At 46.0% G+C, this 21,553-nt stretch overlaps 1 protein-coding gene across 2 annotated transcripts in view; it reads right to left on the reverse strand.

Moving 5' to 3' along the window:
- The window catches only part of TMTC1 (transmembrane O-mannosyltransferase targeting cadherins 1), a 186,416-nt gene that overhangs the window by 149,350 nt on the left and 15,513 nt on the right, over positions 1–21,553 (reverse strand). For both annotated transcript variants that reach the window (XM_081958734.1, XM_081958733.1), the window contains exons 2-4: positions 8,535–8,712; positions 2,333–2,406; positions 713–889 (exon numbers count right to left, since the gene is read on the reverse strand). In XM_081958734.1, coding sequence (XP_081814860.1) covers positions 713–889; positions 2,333–2,406; positions 8,535–8,712 — 429 coding nt within the window. The remainder of the gene's footprint in view (positions 1–712; positions 890–2,332; positions 2,407–8,534; positions 8,713–21,553) is intronic.

A 21,553-nucleotide genomic window follows, 5' to 3' on the forward strand; every position in this document is an offset into this window, starting at 1 on the left:
GAGACAATTAGTTCGCTTAATTGGTTTGTGACTCTCCAAGATTTCTTGCCAAGTTTTGCAGATATCAGCCTGGCAGCTCCCCAAGCCAGATAAGGTTTGTGACCATGAATCCTCCCTTGAAAGACTTTGCTGGATGGAAATGAGCAGAATTCACAGTAAATTAACAAAAGGGGTTTTTGTTGGGACCAGGAGTTTGCTTCATGTGCTTGGGAAGCCTCGGTCAGAGCAACTAGGTTCAGGTCCTCCTGTAGCCATGACAAGTCACTATGTGGCCTTGGGCCACTCACACTCTCTCAGCCCAACTTATTTGAAAGGATTGTTGTTGAGATCAAAGGAATGGGGAACACATGTGACTTGCCTTAAGCCAGGGGTGTCCAAACTTGGGAACTTTAAGACTTGTGGACTTCAACTCCCAGAATTCCCCAGCTGGCCAGCCTTAAGCTCTTGAGAGAAAAAAAGTGATATAAATCTAACAAATAAAACTGAGTTGGAAGGTTCTTTAGCCTGGTGCCGGAGAGAAGGATAGTCCTATTTTTATGGATTGCTTAGAACCGTTATATGATGTGTGACCACATGCATCCTGTAAATAAGCAAAACACATGACATACGTGTAAATAGGCATGCATGCTACCGGACAGATTTGACAATAAGCTCATCTGTCTCTGCAAGAAAAGAAAAGAAACCAGAATAGTACGTTACACACTCTACTCACAATCTGGATCCACTTTGTGAAAGCAGGAAGCCGTCGTACACTAGGCAGACGCCAAATACGGTGATCCCTGTTTCCTTTACCAGCATTGCACAAGTCCCAAGAAATAAACTAAGCAGCAAAAAGGACGGGGAGGCAGTGGGAGGGAAATGTTCCCCAACATAAAGCTGATCCAAACTCCTGCAAGGCAGAAGGAAAAGCCAACTGTGAAATGGAAACTTTACTATAGCTCTAGCAATATTGTGTTTCCCCCCAAATAAGACAGGGTCTTATTTTCTTTTGACCCCAGAAATTAGCGCTTCGCCTTATTTTCAGGGAGGTCTTATTATTTTTGAGTTGCAGGAGGCGATTGTGGTCATCTCATGGCTACTGCTGTGTTGCAATATTTTCGTGGAGGGCTTATTTTCAGGGGAGGGCTTATTTCAGCGCATGCGCTCAAAAGCCCGATTGGGCTTATTATCCAAGGAGGTCTTATTTTGGGAGAAACAGGGTAGCACAGGTTTATATACTGCTTCACAGTGCTTTACACTCCTCTCTAAGCAGTTTACAGAGTCAGCATATTTCTCCAACAATCTGGCTCCTCATTTTACTGACCTTAGAAGGATGAAAGGCTGAGTCAACCTTTTGACCATCAGGATCAAACTCCAGGCTGCGGGCAGAGTTTGCCTGCAATACTGCATTCCAATCTCTGCACCACGACAATTCCTAAACCCTACAGGCTTAATCTAAACTAAATAGAAATGAAAATTTTGAACCCAGAAACCAACTCCTTGTCTGTAAGAATTTATATAATTGCCCAGAGTCGTCTAGCAAAAAGGTGGCTTTACAAATTGAATAAATAAATCAGTGGCTGGGTTAGACATGGAACACAGTATAAATAGGCAAGGAGGAATTATGTTTCCTCTCTATTGCCGTGTTATTATCTTATAATCCATTCACATTAAAGTTGGATTTTTCTTCTTCTTTTTCCTTTCTGTAATTTTTATTCAAAGACTATCAGGATGTAGAGAAGAGGAGGACAACTATGGGGGGACTAGGGGCAAACTTTTAAGTTTTGGGGATAGTCAAGAATATATACCATGGGCAATTATGATGCAAATGTGGCTGTATCATATATCTTCAATGACAGGTGTCAAACTCGATTTGACACCACTGTCACATCAGGATTGTGGCCTCAGAGGGCTGGGGGGGAGCGTGGCATGGCCAGGGGGCATGGCCAGCATGACATCACTCGTGTCAGGGGGGTGCCTGTGGCAGCCCGAGCGCTCTGCCACTGCAAACGGAGCTTTGGAGAGCTGCCATTTTCACTGGCAGAGGGTTGCAGGAGGCTGTAGCAGATGAAAATGGAGCTCTGGAGCCCGTTTCCGCTGGCAGAAGCACCGCGGGGTGGTCCTTTGCTATTTCCAGGGTGGCCCTGTGGGCCAGATCTAAGTACCCCGTGGGTCTGTTAAATCAAAGTTTCAGTATAATGTTTTCCTTAATTCCCCAGTCATTCAACGAAAGAAGGGGGAGAGGAAGGGACACCGTGAAGGAAGGAGTTGGCGTTGTCAACATAAAATAGATCCAAAAGGTTCACATGTCTTATTTAAAAACAGCAAGAATTCTAAGATAAAAGACAGGTACCTATTATAGGAGAGAAAAGCCAAAAGAAATAATAGACAGGCCAGAACATCTGCTCTGCCGACTATACCCGTTACCTAAAAAAAAAAAAAATAGAGAAAGGCAAAATAAGTTAGCAATCAAACAACAAGACTAAATGTTAAAGCTCCTGCAAATAATGTGTATATACAATACAATGGCAGAGTTGGAAGGGACCTTGGAGGTCTTCTAGTCCAACCCCCTGCCTAGGCAGGGAACCCTATACCGTTTCAGACAAATGGCTATTCAACATCTTCTTAAAGACTTCCAATGTTGGGGCATTCACAACTTCTGGAGGCAAGCTGTTCCACGGATTAATTGTTCTTACTGTCAGGAAATTTCTCCTCAGTTCTAAGTTGCTTCTCTCCTTGATTAGTTTCCACCCATTGCTTCTTGTTCTACCCTCAGGTGCTTTGGAGAATAGTTTGACTCCCTCTTCTTTGTGGCAGCCCCTGAGATATTGGAACACTGCTATCATGTCTCCCCTAGTCCTTCTTTTCATTAAACTAGACATACCCAGTTCCTGCAACCATTCTTCATGTGTTTTAGTCTCCAGTCCCCTAATCATCTTTGCTGCTCTTCTCTGCACTCTTTCTAGAGTCTCCACATCTTTTCTACATCGTGGCGACCAAAACTGAATGCAGTATTCCAAGTGTTCTTCTAATGTAACATGTAAATAAATACAGACATGGATGGATCTCATAAGTGAACCCAGTAATTCTTCTCTATGATACACTTCCCTATAGGGCAGTGTTGGTGAACCTTTTCAGCACTGAATGCCAAAATGGGAGCACGCTTGAGCCCGGAAATGCGCCGGAAACCGGAAAAGCATCCACCCGGTGCACATGTGCATGCTGGGAAGATGATCTTCTGGTTTCCGGCATGCGCAAGAGCACTGGCCAGCTGGTCTTCGTGTGTGCATGCTTGCCAGAAATCGTAAGACCAGGTTTCGGCACACACATGCGCACCGGGCAGCTGCTCTTCCAGTTTCCGGCGCACTTGAATACCAGCTGGTCAGCATGCCGGAACCCGGAAGAACAACAGGTGATGGCTTGCATGCCCATAGAGATGGCTCTGTGTGCCACTCCCAGCACGTGTGCCATAGGTTCGCCATCACAGCTATAGGGGCAGTCAGAAATGCCAACTCTATATTGGAAGCCCCTCCTTGTCTTACACTCAACGTATGGAAAAGGGAGAGGTCCTAACATAAAGTGTGGTGGCCATTTTGATTTTTTTTCATTGCTTCTGCAGATGCTTCCCTGTGAAAGATAAAGCAGTTCCCGGATCATACATAACTGTTCGTGACTACAAGACAGGCACTGACTTGAGAGTTTTGTCAGTGTCCCCCAAAGTGGTGAATTTCTTAACCATTTGTTCACTTCATTATAAATTATCCTAAATATCTTGAACGCCAAAGACTTCTTTTGAAACTTGGCTTGTGCTAAAGTTCATTTGTCTTCACTCTGAACTCTGTTCATTCTGATTTTTTTAAAAAAATCCAAGTGTGCTGTATTCTCCAACGAACGCTTCTGCAGACTTTCCCCAAATCTAATGATATACACACATAAGCACCCACTTAATCCTGTTTAAATAGAGGGAGAATGTAAAAACTGCTTGATTAATCCCGGGAAGTACTTAGAGAACTCAAGACTTCTTTGTAATGAAAAGTTTGATTTCACCCTCCCTATAGTACATAATTGTATGCATTTTAGGGATCCCTCATTCCCAAACCATTGCACCATTACAATTATCCCACATCTGTCACCACAACATTCCAAACCAAGCACCCACCAACAGAAATATCAATTAGCCTTTTGCAGTGTTTCATTAACATCTGTGCAAACATCCCTTCTAATTTACAGGAATATCTTCTAATTATCTTCAAAACAGTTAAAGGCAAAGTTTAAGTCGGGGCAGAAGAGAGCTAGAAAGTACCAGTAGTCAGATACAAGAAGTTTCTGTTCTCCCAAAAATGCCGCTGTTTTGGGCAGCGTTGAATCATAAGAAGAGATTGGTCAGTCTGGAATGGTATAGGTATAATGTCTGAACAGGGGGTTAGACTAGAAGATCTCCCAGATCCCCTCCAACTTGTTGTTTGTCATTGTCATCATCATCATCATTATTATAAGGAGTTTTAGCAAAATCCTCATTGAAGAAACATGATCTTCAAGCCAAACAGGAAACAATGGTTAGATTTATGCTATTTAGAAATAAAAATTCATAATGTCTATGGAGATTCTCATTCATCCAGGTCATGGTTGTCCCAAAGGTGCTTTTTCAAGAGGCAACTGGACTTTCTGGTTTATCTTCGAAGACGTTTCGCCTCGGCTGAAGAAGCTTCTTGGATAAGAAGCGAAACGTCTTCAAAGAAAAATCGAAAAGTCCAGTTGCCTCTTGAAAAAGTACCTTTGGGGAGTGGGGGGAATGACCATATACTATAGAAAATGGAAAAGGAAACACTCAAACCAATGAGCATCAGATTTGCTCAAGAGTAAGGAGTTCTAATTCTAATTTCAGGTAGTCCTCAACTTACAATCATTTGTTTAGCAACTGGTCAAAGTTACAATGGCAATGAAAAACGTGGTTTATGACTGGTCCTAGCACTTAATCATTGTCACAGCATCCCACAGTCATATGATCAAAATCTGGGCACTTGGCAACCAACTTGTTATTACAATGTTTGCAGCATCCTGACTGAAATGATCGCCAGTTGCTACCTTCCCAGCCTGCTTCTGAAAAGCAAAGTCAATGGGAGAAGCCAGATTTGCTCAACGGTGTGATTCCCTTAAAACTGCAGTGGTTAGCTTGACAACTATGGCAGAAAAGGTCATAAAATCGGGTGCAATTTATTTAACAACTGCCTTGCTTAAGAATGGAAATTCTAGTCCCAGTTTTGGTTGTTAAGTCAAGGACTGCCTGTACTGGAAGGGATAAAAATTGAAAAAGGTAGGAGAAAAGAATGGAATAGAACAGGGATAGTGAATGGCTCTTAAAATTTTATTCAACTTCAACTACCGTGTTTCCCTGAAAATAAGATGGGGTTTTATTTTCTTTTGACCCCTCCCCCGGAAATAAGTGCTTGGCCTTATATTAGGGGAGGTCTTATTATTTTTGAGGTGCAGGAGACCCCTTAACCTCAGCCTGCAGCCCACGGATCAACTGATCCAGAGAGGGACAGAAGTTCTGTCTCTGTTTCTGGCACACTCTTGCCGGTCCTAGCCCTGCCACTCTTTTTGCGGCTGCCACTAAGGGGCGCAGTAGCTAGGGTTTGGGGTAGCGGTCTCCGTGAGGCTGTTCCATGTGGATGGCAGGTGCATGTGGGGGGCTTGGGGCATGTTCCCCCCCTTCCCCCTCAGCAAATGGGGGGGACCGGCTGCGCATGCAGTTAAATATTTTAGGGGAGGGCTTATTTTCAGGGAGGACTTATTTTAGCACATGCGCTCAAAAGCCCGATTGGGCTTATTATCCGGGGAGGTCTTATTTTTGGGGAAACAGGGTACTATCAGCCTTAGCTGTAGCTGGGGCTAACAGGAATTGAGAACTAACAACATTTAGAAGTCCATAGCTCTCTCTCATCCCAGGATTATATATCAACCTAAAAACAGGAGTCCCCAACCTTGGCAACTTTAAGAGTGGTGGACTTCAATTCCTAGAATTAAAGTCCCCAAGGTTGGGGACCCCTGACCTAGAAGACACATTTAGGTTGGTATTCCCAATAGAAGCAATGCATACTGCAACAGGTCCAATTACGTCTTACTATTGCCTGACTGGAAAAGAAGAGGAGAAACCTTGCAACTCTTGTATTTTGTTTTTTAAGGGCTGGAGGAAATACTCCTTTAATTTTTATTTTAAACAAGTGAGGAATCAATACTCAATTTGTGTTAACAAAAGAAATTGTTAAGTGTATTTACGGTTTGCTAAAAAGGGATACCAAATTTGTGGACACAGCTCAAGTATTTGCTTGAATCAAGGATGCCTGCTGTCTAGCTACAAATTGAAAAACTCTGGATTAATAAGGAGGCAGTCTTCCAACATATTCTTCTGTCGTTGAACTATCATTGAAATAGATGTTATGAATTCACAGCTTCTGGTCACGTCAGAAGGGCCTGACAGACAATTTTGGATTAAGTCCCAAAGCGAAACTCTCTCCCTAAGAACATGGCAGAATTCCCAGAAATGTATTTGGTTGTTTTGGAATTTGACTTCCCCGCTTTCTTGTCATCCTTGGATAAAAATAACAAAATCTTAGTAAGGGTTTAGTGTACTAAATAAAACCCTATGTTTTAAATCACTTTGTGATTTAAATATCATCCCCAAAATAAATTCATTACATGGCCTTATGCAAATGTTTCTCTTTTCAAATATTTTTTTTAACCTCGCCTTTATCATTATTATAAATAACGCAATGCAGCAAACATAATCCAACACTTCTTCCTCCTCCTATTTCCTTTACAACAGTGGGGTCCAAACTTGGGAGCTTTAAGACTTGTGGACTTCATCTCCCAGAATTCCCCAGCCAGCATGGGGAACAACAACAACCCCGTGAGATAGGCTGGGCTGAGGGGGAGTGATTGGCCTAAGGCAGTGGTGGGTTCCGGGTGGTACGGCCCGATACGGGTGCACTGGTGGCAGCTGGGATCAGCAGCCACCATACTAAAATGGTGGCTCGTTGGACCCGCCCGTCCGCGTTCCTTACCACTTTTTGAGGGAAACAGGCCAATTGCACATGTGCACAAAGCGTATGGCACCTGTGCAACCTCCGCCAAGCAGCTGGGGCATCGCAGGGCAGTGGCATGTGCATGCATGCACAGCGCGCATGCCCGAGGTTGGCCCCCGGCCCCGTCGCAGGGTACCGGTTGCAATGGGATCCAGAACCCACCACTGGCCCAAGGTCACTCAGCTGACGTTCATGTTCCTTCAGTTTCATGCCTTGATATTAATATTAACCTATTCTACAGGATTGTTGTATATACTATATAGCCTGTTCTGAATCCTCTAACAAAATAGGGCTGAGTTAATAGAGATTTGATTTCAGATAAGCTTAAAAATCATTATGTAACTGCTTAGTATGCTTATATTTTGATATAAGCATGTAGTGCCAAATCATTTTTAAAATTGAGTTTTATAAATCCATCTGTGTGAGGAACATTTCCAACATTTTGTATGGTACCTATAATACAGATTATTTTTCCCAAAACAAAACCTAACTAAACGATATGGGAGGCCATTTTAAGGATTTTAAGGGTTAAGGATTTTCCAGATGTAAATTGTCTAAAGCAAATGTGATTCAAGATGACCTGGATGAGATCTAGCTTCAAAATAGGCCTGTTTTATCTGAAATGTTATATATCTAGTACACTGTGAGCCATTTCTGGTTCAGATAATTTACTCCCAGAAACCACAAAACCATCTCCTGGGAAAAAGCAAGGTTCAGATCCAGGATCGTGTGGAAAGTTTCAGAATTTCCAAAACAGTTTATTCCCATGTTACTTAATTTTGCACGCCTTCATTTAAAGTATATTTAAAAAAAACTCTGTATGATTATTTTTTAAACTTCTCATTATTCTTCCATGAAACACTTGGCCTTTTTTACTAACAGTATTGATAATAAAGATAATAAATATGTGCTAGTCATTCCCGACTCTAGGGGGCAGTGCTCACCTCCTTTTCAAAGTCGAAGAGCTGAAGTCGTCTCTGTGGTCATGTGGCCGGTATGATTAAACGCTGACGGTGCACGGAACACGGTTACCTTCCCATCAAAGGTGGTTCCTATTTTTCTACTTGCATTTTTGCATGCTTTCGAACTGCTAGGTTGGCAGAAGCTGGGACAAGTAACGGGAGCTCACACGGTGCTAGGGATTTGAACCGCCAAACTGTCGGCCTTTCTGATTGACAAGCTCAGTATCTTAGCCACTGAGCCAATATTGATAGAGGCAGTTAATTAAAATTATTTTCAAAGTCTGGAGGCAAACTGGTATGAAAAAAGTCTCACTGAAATACATAGGATTTATTTCTGAGAAAACTTGCTCTACATTAGAATGGATCTAAAGGCTTAAGTGCTCTCAAAGATCTATCACAAATATTGAGAAGATATTAAGTTCTTTAATGAAGCCAATATTACACTTATCTTTACAGGAGAGACTATAACTGATTGTATTTGTAGCTTAAAGTGGTCTTGCATACTTACGGCCTCAGTGTGAATGGGATGGGCAGCAAAAAATAGAGCTGTGACAAAAGCCAGGCCACTATCCTTGAAAACAGTTTTGTCACAAGTATACATCAGCACAAGCGTCACAAGGCAATGCAGGACTACATTCAAGGCATGGAAGTAGAAGGGATTCATCCCAGCCAACAGTATGTTCAACCTGTAAGAAAGCAAAGTCAGAATTGTAATGGATACTGAATGGAAAATGCAATTTTAGAGAGGACAGAAACTTCGATCTACACACACTCACAACCAGTTGAAATTAATCCATGCAGGGATTCTGTATTCTGCTAAAACCCGTATCTGTTTGTTTGTAACCTTTACTTGGGCAAAACGGTGCATCACAGGACCACAGTTTTTGAATCAATGTACCTCAAATAGGCTAACTTACAGAATGAATCCAAAATCTGGGGCCCATGATTCCCATGGGATTGAAATTTGGCAAAGTTGTGGCTGGTTCAGTGAAGTCAACTGTGGTCATGGGATCATCGTTTCCAATGCCCCCTGCCAGCCTCCTACAAGCGAAGTCAATGGGGAAGAAGTTGCTTCTTTGTCACTCGTAGTTATTCTGTTTCTCCATTTAGGTAAGGAAATATCTCTAAAACAATGACTCAGTGGGTCATGGGTTTATTACAAATATTTAGAGACTGGTCACTATATTTACAAATATATGAATCGAAGGGTCATCTAATCAGGCAGGTAGTTGGATCTAGGTTGAAAATTGTGGGAGATTTGTAGGGTCCAAGTCAGTGGTGGTATTCTATCAGTTTGGGATGGTTTGCCTGAATCCGTAGTGGAAATCACGGCTGGCTCCGCCCATCCGCCCCGGCTCTATGGCATCCCATTTATGCCCTTTTTTTAGGCAAATTGCATGCACAGAAGGCAGAGTGCATGGACAGACGTGGCACACGCGCCCACATTTACGAACTGGTAGGGAAGGTAAGTGATTACTACCCCTGGTCCAAGTTACTGGTTCTCTACCACTAAATCCGTGATGGCGAACCTATGTCACAGGTGGCACATGAGCCATTCGTTAGGGCACGCAAGGTGTTGCGCTGGCCAGCTGACTTCGGCCTTCTTTTGAGGCCGTTTTTCGCCCACTGGAGGCTTCCTTGAAGCCTCCGGAGCGTGAAAAACTGACCCTATGGGCAAACCAGAAATTCGGGGATGGACTTCTGGTTTGCTCGTATGGCCGTTTTTTGCCCTCCGGAGGCTTCAGGAGGCTTCCCTGAAGGCTCCGAAGGGCAAAAAATGGTGCTACGAGCAAACCAGAAGTCGGTTCCTGAACTTCTAGTTTGCCCATAGGGCTGGTTTTTCACTCTCTGGAGGCTTCAGGGAAGCTCCTGATGCCTCCGGAGGGCCTCTGGGGAGGGAGACTGTTTTCACCCTCCCCAGGGTCCTAGAAAGCCTCTGGAGCCTGGGGAGGGTGAAAAATCGCACCCAAAGTGGTGTGTGTGTGGTGTTTGTTATGGTCACGCACACATGCGCGCTGGGGTCATGCGCATAGCATTATGGGTGTGGCATGCCCGTGCACGACCCCCCTGTGCTCCCCCCGCTTTTGGCACGTGAGGCAAAAAAGGTTAGCCCTCACTGCACTAAATCATCTCATTCCTTTCTGTATCAATCACTTCTGCCAATCCTCAGCCTGAAATAGAAAGGAGGAGGAAAAATTCTTTCCTTTTCCGTTTACAAGTACTTTTTTCTTGGCTACATGGAACTAATTTTAGCTCCACCCTGGCTAGCAGAGCGACAAATGTTTACAAATGAGCATGATATAATTATGATTCTCCCTGGGACGACTCCTTTGTTTCTGGGGATGAAGCTGAATGAGGCCAAAGAAGCAGAACATTCAGTTCTGTTGTGAAGTGAGCCCAGCAGCCCATCTCTCTCTGTAGTAGGATCCAGAGGACAGGAGAGGCTCATCAGTTGAAGGAAGAGAGTATGGAATCAAGAGAAAGCATACAGCTTTGGCTTAAAGATTTTGTGTCTTGGCCTAAACATCTGAAGAGCAAGGTGTCTGAGGGAGATCAACAAAAGTCAAGATGGAAGACATGAGTGTTATGACCTAGGTTAAAGAAGGGGCGAGGTGCTCCTGGGGGTTGGGGAGGGCAAAAATGAGCAAAAGACGGGCCAGTTTTTGCTCGTTTTTGCCCGCCCCCCCAGCCCCCAGGAGCACTCTACAAGCCTCCCAAAGCCTATGCATGCCCTGGTTTTTTTTGCAAAAAATGGGCTATTTTTGCAAAAAACCAGCCGTTTTTTGCTCATTTTCCCCCCCAGCCCCCAGGAGCACTTTGCAGGCCTCTCAAACACTCTGCATGCCCCATTTTTCACAAAAAACGAGCTGTGCAGAGGGCTTGGGAGGCCTGCTGAGTGCAAAAAAGCTTTGTTTTTAATTTACTTCTTCAAAATCTTGGTGCATCTTATACTCCGGTGCGTCTTATAGTCCCCAAAAATACAGTAGATTGGTCTATAAGATCTGACTCACCCACCAAACAGCAGGAAAGAGAGCCAGAAAAATTTACCGGTAACTCTTTTCTGTCACCAACAATGTTCCCTCTAAGCTGCGCAGCCGCGCACGTGGCAAGAAAATGCCACGCAGTAGTTTCCAACTGCCGCGCAGTGATTTTTAATATTACAGCCGCTGCCATTTGCTGGAATTCCAGGTAGGAAAAGCGATCTTCTCGAGCAGCAAGTATTCCCCTCTGGCGTATCGGGCCACCTGCAGCTACGCGTCATTGGGAGAACACCGTGCTGGCTTTTCCTTTTCAAATGTCTCACCAGGGAGGGTGGCTGAGGTGGATGGCAGCTAGGTCGATAGCAAACAGGGAGAGGTGCCCGAGGAAGAGTGAGGCTACGTGGTCCTGCCATTGTCGCGCAGAAAGCGACCACAGGATAGGCACCTGACGGTGACAGTTAGGGCTTCTTGCTGCCAGCATTTATAGCAAGAGCTTTGCTTGCTGCCCAGCGAAGGGAGGCACTGCTCCCCAATCACTCTCGTGTAGTTCTAGTCTCGTCCCGACACCCGAGAGGGAGGGGGCGGCAGCGCCTTCATTGTATAGGGTGACATGGGGCCACCTTTGGGAGCTTGCAGGTGCTTGGCGAGGCAAGGCTGAGGTGGTGCCGGCAAAAGAAAGGGCCGAGCGGACAGATTGCTTGGGCGACTGCGACCTACCACATGTTTGTTGGACCCGTGTCCCTCCTGGCTTGTACTGGCATCCTGGGAGGTTACACGCGACTGGCTCCTGGACCTAGTGAACGCTTCGTTGGGTGAGGGGTCTCTCCCGGCCGCCTTGAAAGAGGCGGTGGTGAGACCCTTGCTCAAGAAGCCTTCCCTGGACCCTATGGAGCTGGTCAATTGTCGTCCTGTCTCCAACCTTCCCTTTTTGGCGAAGGTTGTGGAGAGTGTGGTGGCTTCTCAGTTTCCACGACATCTGGAGGAGAATGATTATCTAGACCTGCGCCAGTCCGGCTTTCGCCCTGGGCACAGCACTGAGACGGCCTTGGTCGCGTTGGTAGATGATCTCTGGAGGGCCAGAGATAGGGGCTGTTCCTCTATCCTGGTCCTATTAGACCTCTCGGCGGCTTTTGATACCATCGACCATGGTATCCTGTTGCACCGACTGGAGGGGTTGGGGATCCGGGGCACCGTCTTGCGGTGGTTCGGCTCCTACCTCTCCGGCAGGACGCAACGTGTGTTGGCAGGAGAGCAGAGGTCGACCCTAAGCCCCCTCATCTGTGGGGTGCCACAGGGGTCGGTCCTCTCGCCACTCCTGTTCAACACATACATGAAGCCGCTGGGTGAGATCATCCGTGGTTTTGGGGTGGGATACCACCTGTACGCTGATGATACTCAGCTGTACATTTCCACCCCAAACCACCCCAACGAGGCCGTCGAAGTGATGTCCCGGTGTGTGGAAGCCGTACGGGTCTGGATGGATGACAACCGACTCAGGCTCAACCCTTCCAAGACGGAGTGGCTGTGGGTTCCGGCTCCCCGGTTCAACCAGATAATTCCATCTCTGGCCATTGGGGGCATTCAACTCGCCCCCGTGGAGCGGGCGCGCAATTTGGGCGTCCTCCTGGATGCCAAGCTGTCCATGGATGAACATGTGACAGCCGTGGCCAGGGGGGCGTTCCATCAGGTTCGCCTGGTGCGCCAATTGCGCCCCCTATTGGACCGGGACGCTCTACGCACAGTCACCCATGCGCTGGTGACGTCTCGCCTGGACTACTGTAACGCTCTCTACATGGGGCTTCCCTTGAAATGCACTCGGAGACTACAGTTGGTCCAGAATGCGGCCGCGCGGGTGATTATGGGGAGCACCAGGTACTCCCATGTGACACCACACCTGCGCGAGCTGCACTGGCTTCCTGTGGTCTATCGAGTGCGTTTCAAGGTTTTGATTACGATCTTTAAAGCGCTCCATGGCTCAGGACCTAGTTACCTGCGGGACCATATTCTGCCCCATACATCCCTACGACCTGTTCGCTCGCACAGAGAGGGACTTCTCCAGGTGCCGTCCACTAGACAATGCCATGGGGCGGCGCCTAGGAGCAGAGCCTTCTCTGTGGCGGGCCCAGCCCTGTGGAATGACCTCCCCCCGGATATTAGGACCACTACAGACCTCCGCTCCTTCCGTGTTAAGCTCAAGACCCACCTTTTTCAAATATCTGGCCTGGCCCAACCATAACTTCGTTACGCTCCTGAGGGGTTTTTAATTCAGCAATTTTATTTAGGGGATTTTAAACTGTGTTTTAACTGTGTTTTTAGCTGTGTTTATTGTCTTTCACTTGCAGGTCTACTCTCCTCCATGCACAAATGTAATTGTCCTTGTTTTTTCGTATGTATGTGTGTCCTATGTGTATTTTATCCTTGTGATTGTACGCCGCCCCGAGTCCTTCGGGAGAGGGTTGCGGCTAATCAAATAAAATTTGATTTGAAATTTGAAATTTGAAGGAGCATGCAGGTGCAGCAACTGCCTCCTCCCTTGGTAGAACTTCCTTAGCAGCGACATGCTCACCACTTGCTTACCCCGCTTACAGAGAGAGTTCATTTTTCTGGCTTATGTCTTGGGGTAATTAATGTGCCATTTGAATTCAATGCCTCTGATCGGTGCAATGTGCTGACCCAGAAAATGAACTCTTTCAACAAGTGGGGGAAGCAAGTGGTGAGCATGTCACTGCCAAGTCCGTGGGAACTGAGCCTGGGCGACTGCTCAGACATTGTAACTTTTACTGGAGTGTTTTCCAAGCCCTTTTGCTTTTGGACCCAGAAAAGGAGCTGCATTTTGGGGAGGGTACTCAAAAGTGGCACTCAAGGAAAGAAAAAAAGGTCAGGCTTGCTTCTCCACATCCGCTAGGGCCCAGACGCAAAATAGACCCTGCGTGATTAAGATCCCCCTTCTCTCCCACTGGTGACGTGCGGGAGAGGAAAAGGTGCCTCGGATATATCTAGCTTCTTCACTGCTCATTACCCTATCACACACACACACACACACACCCCTCTGGCTGCACGCTGTCGGAGCGATCCTGCCGAATTTTCATTCCGGCGAAGCGTTGCAGCCAATCTGTAAAGGCAGACCGGGCGGGTGGCAAGAAAGTGGGAGAACCTTTAAATGGGGTGGAGGGACACAATACAGTGAGAGAGGGGCAAAGTGAGAACAACGTGCGGTAAGGCCAAAGCAAGGAACGCCATGGTGACAGGCAACTCAGGGCTGATTTGTATCAAGAAAAGAAATTCAGAAGGTTTATTTCAGTGAATAACAGTGTACATTACCGTAAACACTATACAAGTATTTTAATGTTGCAGATTTGCAGTATTATAAGTGATACTGATATTATATAACACTTTTAATTAAGCGGGTACCTTGAATAAACATAACTTTATTTAGTTTCAAATAACACTGATTTCGTTGTTGTCTTGGGTGACATCTGTGAAAAAAATTCAGGTGCTCAGGCATGAAAATGTGCCGCTCAAACACTATATTTTCCCACTCACACTGAAAAAAAATTAGAGGGAAGATTGGTCACCAAGTGGTTGTCTCGTTGAAGGTAAAATCTACTCATATGTCATGCCTAAGCTCATGGACTGATGATAACTGGCCAAAAGTCATCCAAATGTTTTCCATAACTGAGGGTGGTCTTTCATTCCCCTTGGCTTCAGTCCAAATTCTTAACCACTACAGCACATTGGTTGATATGTGCTCCTACTCATTTTATACAATTGCTCCAAGGTATCTCCAGAGGCAGAGAACTCTGCAAGTATAAATAAACGAGACATGACAAGTCAAGGATGGGAATTGCAAGACAGTTCTGGCTCCCAAGGATTTCTCTTCAAGCTGTCTTAAAAGGTAGCTCTTTGGAATCCTATCAGTAAAAAGCAAGAAAAGATAGTTTCGCCCTGAACCTTATTTAGGTTGCTGAAATGACTGTCTTAATTATTTCACTAAGCCACAGTGTGTTCTATCTGGCTTGGGTTTAATATGATTTTTAACAGAGACACTATAATTTAGATACTACAACTTAACATGTTATATGAAGCCAGCCAATTATGATTTATGCAACTGACCAAGAGTGGCCAGATTTTCTGGGCTAATGGGCATACTTGAGATATTTAATTGACATGCAAAAGGTCGCCTCCCTCCTCCCCCATCAAATATATATATATATTTATATATATATATAAATAAATAAATATATATATATTATATATATATGTTATATATATATATATATACATATACATATACATATACATATACATATACATATACATATACATATACATATACATATACATATACATATACATATACATATACATATACATATACATATACATATATATATATATATATATATATATATATATATATATATTTGTTTTCGTAGATTTTCACGGGTGTAGGTATGCTGGTTTTGTTGTATTCGGGTCTTTTCCCGTGTAAGGTTGAGATTGTCTTTGCAACGTTTCGGCAGGATCACACCTGCCATCTTCAAGCTGTGGGCTTAAAATATATATATATATATATATATATATATATATATATATATATATATATATATATATATATATATTAGGGCAACCATAAAGACTAATTCTTATTTTATTCTATAAATGTCTAAATTTAAATATATTCAATATGATTATATTCCCATCTTAATCAGTCTCTTTTGTCACTTTAGAAATTAAAATTTTAAGAGGGGGGATGAGGAGGGAAAGGAAGAAAGGGTAAAGCAGAGGAGGTAAGGGTGGGGAATGAAGAGTAGGAGAGAGGGTAAGGAGGAGGAGACGGGAGGAGTGGGGGAAAGAGAGGGGAAGAAGAAAGGAGGAAGGACAGGAAGAAAAATGAAGGCAGAGAAGGGAGGTTGAGAAGATAGAAGGAGCAAGGTTGTTGCAAAATATGATGGAGGCACGGGGTGGTAAGAAAGTGACCCAAAATGTATTGTATATACTGTATTTGTAAAAATAATGATAGAAATTAATGATGAATAGACAAAGGTTAAATAGCAACTATAAGAATGTATATTTGTGAATGAATTTGAAAGAGAAAATAAAATAAAAAATATTAAGAAAAAGAAATTGAAATTTTAAGACTTTAAAGGGCAGCTTACAGCATTTGGAACTCAGTGTGAACATCTCTGAAATAAATCATTGCTAAACAAACTGGACTTACTACGCAGCCAATGTCAACTTGCATCTGGCTGGAGATTAACAAAACAACTGAAACAAATCAGTGGCCTAATATTTACATGATCTTCCTGATTAAAGAACCCCCAGCTGTAGAGCAACTTAAAAAAAAAATCTACCTAGATCTATTCACTAAAGAATTCAGAAGAATACTCCAGTTCTGAATTGCAGGCACTGAAATTCTGTGCATCTGGAGGGCAATTGCTTGGGAAAATCTTATAACACTTTTTGAATATAGGAAGTCCTTGACTTACACCTACAAATAGGACTAGAATTTCGGGAGGTAAGTCATGAAGGTTGCAAGTCAAGGCACTCCCATGACCAGACCTGATTTTATGATCATATTTACGGCGATCATTAAGTGAATCACACAATAATAAGTGCAACACATTCTCCTAAATAAATGAGAGATTTTGGCAAAAACCAGCAAAAAGACACCAAAACCCAGCAAAATACATTGTGGTCATGCGCAGAGGTGGTATTCAGCAGGTTTTGACTGGAGAACCAGTAGTGGAAATTTTGAGTAGTTCGGAGAACCGGTAAATACCACCTCTGACTGGCCCTGCCCCCCATCTATTCTCTGCCTCCCGAGTCCCAGCTGATTGGGAAGAAATGGGGATTTTGCAGTATCCTTCCCCTGCCACACCCACCAAGCCACGCCACGCCCACCAAGCCACTCCCACAGAACTGGTAGTAAAAAAAATTTAATCCCACCACTGGTGATGTTACTACTGAATACTGCAACCAGTCATAAATGTGAAGATTGCCAAACATCTGGGATGTGACCCACAGGTAGGGTTGTGCAATACTTTACGTGGGGCTATAAAACACCCCATCTGAAGCTGTCGGAACTCTGAAGTGTTGCTAAACAACCAGTCATAGTGGAGGATTACCTGTAGAGTTGTTCCAAAAAGAATGAAAGAGTAAAATCAATATATGCCTTCCATTACCACAGAAAAGAATTATATCTTTATTATTCTTGTCAGGTATCCTCAGACCTGTTGGGAAGAACAGGAGTGTTTGCATAGGGAAATAAGTTCAAAAACAATAGAAATTGTTAATAGGCCAGTTATTCAATTGCCTAGTGGGCCAATTACACATCAACTCATTTATGCAATTCAGAGCTTGTTACTCCAAACGTGCATTATGTGTGTGATTGGTGGTAGGATTCAAAAATTGTTATTACTGGTTCTATGGGCGGGGCTTTGTGGGAGTGGCAGGGGAAGGATACTGCAAAATCCCCATTCCCTCCCCACCCCACTAACCACCCCATTCCCACCCCACTAACTGTTCAGGGCAACAAAAGGAGATCAGCTGGGAGGCAGCGCGGGCGGGGCCAGCCTATTTGCCGGTTCTCTGAACTACTCAAAATTTCTGCTACCAGTTCTCCAGAACCTGTCAGAACTGGAGGAATACCACTTCTGTAGTGTGATGCTATGGGTGCTCTTTTTTTAAAAAAAACAAAGTTTTATTGGTTTTTTTAAAAATAATATAGGAAAGGGGTAAAGGAAAGGTACAAATTTTGGCAGTTGCAATGTGCGGCAGGAGTCCCCTCCCTCCATACTCATAAAATACAATTACAAAAAATTCAATACTAAATAACAATATATAGTCAGCATGTAAATTCAATTAATAATTTTGATCAATTTATATCAAATGGATTTTCTTACTCATTTTTTGTGATCTGAGTTTTCTTGGTATTGCCCCTTCTCCCCCCGCCAGCAGAGCTCCGGCCCCTCCCGTGTCCTGCATGTCTGTTGTAGGATCATCTGATTTGTCTAGGAGTACTTTATTTTTTTCCATAAAGGCCTGCGCCTCTATGGGTGTATTAATTCTAACTCTTGTGTCCTCCCAGAATATTAGCATACCTTCAGGCATCAACCATCTGAACCACACCCCCTTCTGGTATAGTTTCTTCACTAATTGCGAATAGCTTTTTCTTTTCTCCCTCACTTTCTTGGGGATCTGTTTCAGAATGGTTATTTCCCTATCTTGGTATTTCAAAGCTTGCCCCCTTTGTGCACTCAGAATTTCATCTCTTGTGATTTTTCTGAGAAATTTAATGTGTACCTCCCTGGGTACGTTGTGTGTTCTAGCATAGGCTGAGTTCACTCTATAAACCAAATCTAATTCCCACCCCATCTGTTGTTTCTCTTTCTGAATGTATTCAGCCAAAATACTTGTCATAATGTCCCTTATATCTTCATCATCTGTCTCCACCACATTTTGGAATCTAAGGTAATGACCATTGGCTTACCTGAAGGGTCCTTTTCTGTACACCGCGGGAGAGTCCAAGCAATGGTTAATTCAGTCTGCTTGCCCTTAGGACTGAGGAACTATTTTTCCTTAAGCCACACCTCCTCCTGGTGTGCTCAATCCCCCAGAATTCTTTGAAGGAGTCAGTTCGTGCGGACGGAGCGAAGCGTCCAAGATGATGTACTGTTGACACGAGGAACCCGAATCCCGGCCTTGAGAGCCAGGGTGGGTTGGACTCTCCCGCGGTGTACAGAAAAGGACCCTTCAGGTAAGCCAATGGTCATTTTCCTGTACACCGCTTGGAGAGTCCAAGCAATGGGACATACCAAAGTTATTGTCCATCTGGGTGGGCAGAAGAAGGCTCCCGGGATTCGGTCTCTGACACAACCGCCTGGAGCACACGCCTGCCGAAAGACGCCTCAGCCGAGGCGAAAATGTCCAGTTTATAGTGTCGCACAAATGGAGAAGGAGAGGACCACGTAGCGGCCCTGCAGATGTCCAGGATCGAGGCCTGGGTGGCCCAGGCCGCTGAAGTAGCAGCACTTCGTGTGGAGTGTGCAGTGATGCCGCGCGGAACGGCTTTGGATTGACTTTCATAGGCAGTCGCAATGCAAGCGCGAAGCCACCTGCCAATTGTGGAGGAAGTGACCTTCTTCCCTAGGGAACCGGGCTGGAAGGAGAGGAAAAGAGCCTCTGATTTCCTGAATTCCGCAGTACGAGCGATGTAGACCTTCAGGGCCCTCCTGACATCAAGATTGTGCCAGGATCGCTCTCTGGGATGCGACGGATGAGGACAAAAATTTGGCAACACAATGTCTTGCGCTCTATGGAACCATGAGTTTACTTTGGGGGTAAAGGTCGGGTCCAGCCTCAAAATGACCCTGTCAGGGTGGATGACGCACAGATCCTGGCGAACAGAGAGAGCCGCCAGCTCCGAAATCCGGCGAGCTGACGTGATGGCAATCAAGAAGGCCGTCTTCAGCGTCAGGAATCGAAGAGAAGTAGTGCGTAAAGGCTCGAATGGAGGGCCAGAGAGGGCCCGCAGGACCACGGACAGCTGCCAAGTAGGATAGCGATGAACGGTGGGAGGGCGAAGGTTAGAAGCGCCCTTGAGGAAAAGACGCACCTTCGGGATTTTGCTGAGAGGCAAAAGGTGGTCGCCCGACCAGACAGTAGACAAAGCCGCCACTTGGCGTCGAAGGGTGTTCGGGGCCAGGCCCTTGTTGAGTCCCGCTTGAAGGAAGTCAAGCACTCTGGGAACAGGCGCGGTCGTCGGCTCGATGAGCAGCTCCTCACACCACTTGGCGAAGGCGGCCCAGGACGCATCATAAATCCTAGTGGTTGAAGGGCGTCTAGCCGCCTGAATGGTGTTCACTACCTCCTCCGACAGGCCTTGGTCTTTTAGTTGGTCCCCCTCAAGTGCCAGACGGCCAACTGGAGCCACTGGGGCTCTGGGTGAATCACGGCCCCCTGGCTGAGGGAGATCTGGTCCGGAGGAATGCGCCACGGAGGAGACACCGACAGGTGGACAAGGTCGGCAAACCACGACCTGCGGGGCCAATGCGGGGCCACGAGAAGGACCTCTGCTCCCTCTGCGATGACTTTGGAGATGAATTGAGGAAGGAGAGGCAGGGGAGGGAAGGCATACAGTAGCTCGCGGGGCCACTTGCAACGCAGTGCGTCTGTCCCCTCCGCCCCCGGGGTGAAGAACCGGGAGTAGAAGCGGTCGAGCTGCTTGTTGTCCCTTGACGCAAACAGGTCTACGGCCGGAGTCCCGAATCTGTCGGACATCTGGTGGAACAGGCGAGGGTCCAGTTTCCACTCCGCAGGATCTATGGTCGTCCTGCTCAGCCAGTCGGCCTGTGTGTTGTCCACTCCGGAGATATGGTCGGAGCGAAGGGATTCCAGATGGCGCTCCGCCCAGCGTCCCAGGGACTCCGCCTCTCTCATCAGTGCTCTGGATCTGGTGCCGCCCTGACGGTTGATGTGGGCCTTGGTGGCCACATTGTCCGTCATCAGAAGCACATGTTGACGATGGATGGGCCGGCTGAAATGTCGCAGGGCCAGGCGAGCAGCTCTCAGTTCCAGCAGGTTGATGCTGTAGCTGGATTCCACTTGGGACCACTTGCCTTGAACAACCAGGGACCCCATGTGGGCTCCCCAGCCGGAGAGGCTGGCGTCTGTGGTGATGATCAACCTCTCGGGTTCCTTGAATAGGTGGCCCTTGAGGATGGCCGGAGACACCCACCAGCGGAGAGACCTCTTCACGTCCGGGGGAACTCGAATCGGCCTGGTAGAGTTGCTCCTGGATGCCCTCTGGTGCGGCAGCAGCAGCCACTGAAGAGACCTGGAATGCAGGCGGGCCCACGGCACGATGGAAATGCAGGAGATCATTTTTCCCAGCAGCTGCGACAGAAGGACCACTGGAGCCTGCCTCAAGCTCAACACCTTGTGGGTCATGGACCTTAGACCGGTCAACCTGTCTCGGGAAAGGAAAACCCTGCACAAGTTGGTATCTATCACCGCCCCCAGGTGTACAAGTCTGTTGGTTGGAGTGAGATGGCTCTTCTCTATGTTTAGAGTGAAGCCGTGATTTCTGAGGGATCTCATAGTGGTTTGGAGATCCCGAAGGGCCTGCTGCCTGGACGACGACTGGATCAGGATGTCGTCCAGGTAGCACTGGAGCCTTATGGGCCTGCGTCTTAGCTGAGCCGCCACTACCGCCAGCACTTTGGTAAACGTCCGAGGAGCGGACGAGAGGCCGAATGGAAGAGCTTTGTACTGGAAGTGGCGACCCGCATAATAGAAGCGCAGGAACTTCCTGTGCTGAGGACGGATGGGGATGTGGAGGTATGCCTCTTTGAGATCTATAGATGTGAGAAGATCTCCCTGTCGAATCCCCGCCAGAATGGACTGCAGAGACTGCATCTTGAACCTCCGGTAGGCGATATGCCTGTTGAGGTTCTTGAGGTCCAAGATGGCTCTCCACCCCCCCGAGTTCTTTGGTACCAGGAAGAGGATGGAGTAAAACCCCTTCCCCTCTTCGCCTTGGGGA

The sequence above is a fragment of the Natrix helvetica genome (assembly GCF_964273705.1).
Source record: "Natrix helvetica genome assembly, chromosome: 6".
Classification (NCBI taxonomy): domain Eukaryota; kingdom Metazoa; phylum Chordata; class Lepidosauria; order Squamata; family Natricidae; genus Natrix; species Natrix helvetica.